At 56.3% G+C, this 5430-nt stretch overlaps 2 protein-coding genes across 3 annotated transcripts in view; one reads left to right on the forward strand and one right to left on the reverse strand.

The window, feature by feature from the left end:
* GART (phosphoribosylglycinamide formyltransferase, phosphoribosylglycinamide synthetase, phosphoribosylaminoimidazole synthetase) overlaps window positions 1-2121 on the forward strand; it is a 38671-nt gene extending 36550 nt beyond the window's left edge. For both annotated transcript variants that reach the window (XM_057383316.1, XM_057383315.1), the window contains one exon: window positions 890-2121. In XM_057383316.1, coding sequence (XP_057239299.1) covers window positions 890-1072 — 183 coding nt within the window. In that variant the 3' untranslated portion in view covers window positions 1073-2121. The remainder of the gene's footprint in view (window positions 1-889) is intronic.
* Window positions 2122-2778: 657 nt separating this feature from the next.
* LOC130583757 (trifunctional purine biosynthetic protein adenosine-3-like) overlaps window positions 2779-5430 on the reverse strand; it is a 21561-nt gene continuing 18909 nt past the window's right edge. The window contains exons 17-19 of the mRNA XM_057383312.1: window positions 4842-4983; window positions 3920-4035; window positions 2779-3528 (exon numbers count right to left, since the gene is read on the reverse strand). Of these exons, the coding sequence (XP_057239295.1) occupies window positions 3244-3528; window positions 3920-4035; window positions 4842-4983 (543 nt within the window). The 3' untranslated portion in view covers window positions 2779-3243. The remainder of the gene's footprint in view (window positions 3529-3919; window positions 4036-4841; window positions 4984-5430) is intronic.

A 5430-nucleotide genomic window follows, 5' to 3' on the forward strand; every position in this document is an offset into this window, starting at 1 on the left:
GGTCAGACCCAAAGCAAAGCAAGGGAAGGGATCTCTCACTTCAGAGCCATGTTTTTATCAGGCCAGGGRTCATTGGTTCCCTTTTGGTCAGTTCTCAGGGTTCAAAGGTCTCCTCTGCTCTGGTTCCCCTCTTCCTCTGGGCTGGAATCTGCCCTTGGGATTTTTGCTTTCTCTTAGAAAAAGAGTGGAATTATTCTTCCAGATAGAAGTGAAACTGCATTCTTCTCTCTGTGCCATGACCCTGGGTTTCTCTGGCTGCTCCTGAGAGACAACTCTTGCCCAGCAGGGATCTGCCCCAGCAATGTGCTAAGGGAAGATCTGCTGGATCCCTGTCCCAGCTCCGTGCCAGGCCTTGGCTCATTCCCCCTCTGGATGGAAAGTCCTCTCCTGCCCAGTCCAGCCCCTCCTGTCCCTGACTCACAGGGTTTTCTGGAGCATCACTGTTGCTCCCTGCTGTTCTGCCTCCCTCCTGTTTTCCTCTGAACCCTTCCCAGGCCAAAGTCAGAGCCAGCACCTGCTCTGCCCCCTCCCTCCAGCCCCAATCCCCATTCCCTGTGACCCTTGTGTGATCCTATGGCCATTCCCTGCTCTGCCCCAATCCCTGTGACCCTCGGGTGCTCCCATGGCCATTCCCTGCTGTGCCCCAATCTCTGTGATTCCCAGGTGCTCCCAGAGACATTCCCTGCTCTGCCCCCTCCCTCCAGCCCCAGTCCCCATTCCCTGTGACCCTTGTGTGATCCTATGGCCATTCCCTGCTCTGCCCCAATCTCTGTGATTCCCAGGTGCTCCCAGAGCCATTCCCTGCTCTGCCCCAATCCCTGTGATCCCCAGTGCTCCCAGGTCCATTCTTCTGTCTGACCCCCAGCCTGGCTGTTGTGCTGTGTTGCAGGAAGAGGTGGATGCCGGGGCCATCATTTTCCAGGAGGCGGTTCCGGTGAAGGTGGGGGACACGGAGGCGGCKCTGGCCGAGCGGGTGAAGGAGGCCGAGCACCGCGCCTTCCCCGCGGCGCTGCAGCTCGTGGCCAGCGGGGCCGTGCGCGTGGGCGAGGCCGGCAAGATCTACTGGAAATAGGAGCCAGGGCTGGCCTCAGACGGGAGCGGGGCCCTCGCTGCCCCGGGCTGGCACGGGCTGCTCCCTCTGCTGGCCTGGGCCTGCTCTCACTGTCAGGGTTAAAGATCCAAACCCCRGCAAAGCCATCCATGGGAATTGGGGAGCCGTTCCCAGCGGGTGCAGCAATGGCTCCTGTAAGTGCTTCCTGATTTTAATCCCTTCCTTGGCCAACATTTCGGTTCTCAATTACTTTCCCAACAACCCAAACCCAGCCAGGTGCTTCCAGAGGGTCTGAGCAGCCCCAGGATGGACTCTGTTCCCAAAGAGCCCCTCAGCCTGAAATGGGGACCCCCCTTGTGCTGGAAGTGTTGGTGAGGAAAACGGCAGCGGAAGAGACAGACAAAGGCAGAAACCCCCGCTCCAAAAACCTCATCAGACCAGGAAAAACTGACCTCCCAAAACACCAGTCACTGCTTTTTCTTCCATTTGCTTCCTGCTTTGATGGTGGTGGATCTTGCTCGGCCCAGACCCTTGCCATACCCTGTCATTTCCCTGTCAGATGGCAGCAGGATTCAGTGTCTGCTGCCCCTTTTTCCTCAGCATTCCCAGGTGAATTCCCATGAATTGCCTTTAGAGATTTGTCCAGCACCAAAAGGGTTGGATTTTTATTTTTTTAATTGAGAAAGACCTGATACAAAACATGTCCTTGGCTTGTGAGCCATTCCTCAGGAATTCTGAAGTGCCTGTATTCTTGGAACAGTGTTTYCACCTGGAATAACACTGAGGGACACCCAGGAATTATGAACATTTGGAAAACAATCGGGGCTGTTGTGCAGCTCAACACTTGCGGTTTTCTTCTAACATTTTTGTATAGCTATGAAACCATTTTAATGTTCTTACTGAAATGATCAGGTTTCCCACACACAAAGCAGATGCGGTGGTTTAAAGCTCCCCTTTAACACAAAGAAAGCTGATTTTATTCTGGGCTCTGATGTCCTGATGGTACTTCCATGTTGGCATAATCTCCTTTGGGATTTGAAATAAAGCCTAATAAAGTTTAAAAAAAAAAATCGATCTACAAATATTTCCTTGGAATTGCTTTCCCAGGGCTGTAGGGTGGAGGAGGGAGGGGCTGGACAGGGTCTGGGGGCTGTGGGTCAGTGGGGAGGTCATGCAGCTCCAGCCAGGGAACACAGAGAAGGAGCTGGAGGGGTGAAATCACTGCCTGTCCAGGGAATCCATCTCACATTATTGATCACAGCAGTTTGATCACTGCCAGAGAGACCAATGGGGAGATTTGCCCCAAATCCAACACCCAACTCCATCACAGGCAGCCTGAGCAGCTATTTTCCTATGCAAGGCTGATGTGATATGGGATTTCAYGGAGTCACAGAYTGGTTTGYGTTGGGAGGGAMCTTAAAKCCCACCCAGTGCCACCCCTGCCRTGGCAGGGACAMCTSCCACTGTCCCAGGCTGCTCCCAGCCCCARTGTCCAGCCTGGCCTTGGGCACTCRAAGGGATCCAGGGGCAGCCACAGCTTCTCTGGGCACCCTGTGCCAGGGCCTGCCCACCCTCCCAGGGAACAATTCCTGCCCAATATCCCATCTGGCCCTGYCYTCTRGCACTGGGAASCCATTCCCTGGCTCCTGTCCCTSCAGCCCTTGTCCCCAGTCCCTCTCCAGCTCTCCTGGAGCCCCTTCAGGCCCTGGCAGGGRCTCTGAGCTCTCTCTGGATCTTTCYCTACSCSAGCTGAGCACCCCCAGCTCTCCTAGCCTGGCTCCAGAGGGGCTCCAGCCCTGGAGCARCTCTGTGCCTCCTCTGGAGTGGCTCCAGCAGCTCCATGACTTTGTTGTCCCACCCTTGACAGCAGGTCTTGATTTGGATTGCTCTGGACAGCTCCCGGGGCTCTGCCACAGAAATGGATCCCTTGGAGGAACAAATTCCCAGACCAGTTTTGCAGCTGAGTACTTTCCTTGTAACACATTTTCTCCTTGACAGGTGAAAAAACAGAACAAAGGAATTCCAACGCTGAAAAGCCAGCCCCGCTCCCACCATCACTACTCCAAGCGGGTGTGACAAAASCTGTGAGCTCAGGGAGAAGGCTGGGAATGGAAACTTGGGACACTGACACATCAAAGAGAAGCACATGGAGGAGGAGGGCAGAGGAGGGCAGAGGAGCAGAGCSGAGCCCCTCAAGGACCTGCCCAGAGCCCGTCGTGTTCCTGGGGCTCTGCAGCCGCAGGGGAGCACGCTCCGTGCCCCTGCTCCTCCTGCGGGCTCGGCCGGTGGCTGTCCCGCCTCCAGCAGGTCCGTCCGTGGRCTCCGAGCCAGGCGGCACCGCTGGCCACGAGCTGCAGGGCGCGGGGGAAGGCGCWGAGCGCGGCCTCCTGCAGCCGCTCGGCCAGCGCCGCCTCCGCCTCCCCCGGCCGCGGCCGCAGCGGCTCCCGCCGGATCGCGGCCCCGGCGCCGGGCTCCTCCTGCGGGGGAGCGGGGTCAGCGGGCCCGGCCGAGCTCCCGGGAACGCTCCGGGGGCTGAGGGCGGAGCATGGGGCCGGGGTGGGCAGGAGACCCTGGGGACACGCGGAGCGGGGACAGCGCCCTCRGGGACAGCGCCCTCAGGGACAGCGCCGGCACCTCGGGGCGGGGGCGAGAGCGGGGCTGGCACGGTCTGGGAGCAGGAGAAAGGGAAAAACCAGCCCAAAACGTGAGGGAAGACAGTACCTCAAGCAAACCCAAATCTTTCTGGTTTTTACTGGTAACAATCCCAAGGTTCCCACACATTCCTGTTACCTCTGCCTGTTTCTGTCTCCAGAAGAAAAGGAAAAAGCAAATTCCTTTTCCCGCCGTCCCGGCTCTGAGGCCACTCACCAGGACGAAATGCACGGTGCAGCCAGTGACTTTGAATCCACCTTCCAGGGGCTCCTGATGAGTGCTTCCATCCTTGATGAGTGGAGAAAGTGATGGAGAAGCATTCAGAATTTTCCCTGRGCATCAGTGTGAGARGAGGAAAAGAAAGAAAAGATAATTTGAACTGAATTTAATTTAAAAASAAAAGTGAGATGTGATCATCAATCCAAGCCCTGAGGAGCCCTGCTCTCATCTGAGGGAATTCTGCTCTTCCAGAAGCACAGGTTCAGCAACATTCCCAAAGGAGCCTGTCCAAGCTGTGGGTGAGGKAGAAACTCCTGAGCCAGGCCTCAGCAGCTGGCACTCACTGACTGCTCAGCCTTTATTCACTCTCTGCTCACCCCTCACTCACTGCTCACTCTTTATTCACTGTCTGCTCATCCCTCACTCACTCTGTGCTCACCCTTTATTCACTCTCTGCTTATCCCTCACTCACTTGAGTTGTCAGGGCACACAAGAGGAGCTGTGCCAGGGTGTGCAGGGCACCACAGGAGAGAGAAATCCCTCCTGGGAATGGAGAAATCYGTCTCTCTCCCATTTTTTCCCGAGTGGGAGCTGCAGGAATTGAGTTCCTTGGCAAAGGATGGGATCAAACTCCTTCCCTGGGGAAGGCACAGACCCACCCCATGCCCACATTCTGCCCGTCTGTCACTCCTAAGGCAGCACAAGGGGTTTCTCTGCCAATCCACAGCCAAAAGCCCAATGCAGAGGGGATGGAAGCAGAACCCCAACCCAGTCCCACTGCCAGAGGGGATGGCAGCACAGGGCAGCCCCACTGCTGCAGCAGTGCCAGCAGGGCTGAGGGTGTAACCAAAAAGCTCTGACAGTGGAGCCCTGGGGCAATCAGCCTGGTTTAATTCCTCTTTCCCATGTCATTCCTTACCTTTCCATTTTCGGAGAAAAGCGCTGGACAGAACTCTGGTGAATCCTGACAGACAGATGAGCTCCACAGAGAATTCCTCCAGCACTCGGTCAATGGTGCTGTCGAATTCTGAGCGGCTCCCRTACAACTTGTGATCGATCACCTGGGCCAGGGAAACAACAAAAGCCACATCGAGGAAACAACTCAGGATTGAGTTGTTTGGGATTGAGGGCAGCAGCTTTGGAAACAAAGGGAAACAAACTGGATCCACTCCAGGATGCTCCATGATGTGAAAGGAGGGTACAGTGAGTGGCTGTTCTGCCATGTCCCAAGGGAAAGGATGAGAGGAAATGGCCTCAAATTGCACCAGGGGAGGCTCAGAGTGGAGATTGGCAAAGAAAATTCCCTGTCAGAGTGGTCAGGCCTTGGAATGAACTGCCCAGGGAGGTGGTGGAGCCAACTGGCCACACCTCTGGGTAAGGGGACGAGGAGCTCCTTTATTTCTACCCCCTTCATTCCCAGTCCCCCAGGCGAGAGCCGATTCCTGACTCTCACCTGACTCTCACAAGGGCCTCCAAAACAGGGGCTCACAAGCCTCGTGCTCTTGTCT

The sequence above is a fragment of the Malurus melanocephalus genome, unplaced genomic scaffold (genome assembly GCF_030028575.1).
Source record: "Malurus melanocephalus ecotype Western Australia unplaced genomic scaffold, MMel_1.1 scaffold_623, whole genome shotgun sequence".
NCBI classification, from domain to species: domain Eukaryota; kingdom Metazoa; phylum Chordata; class Aves; order Passeriformes; family Maluridae; genus Malurus; species Malurus melanocephalus.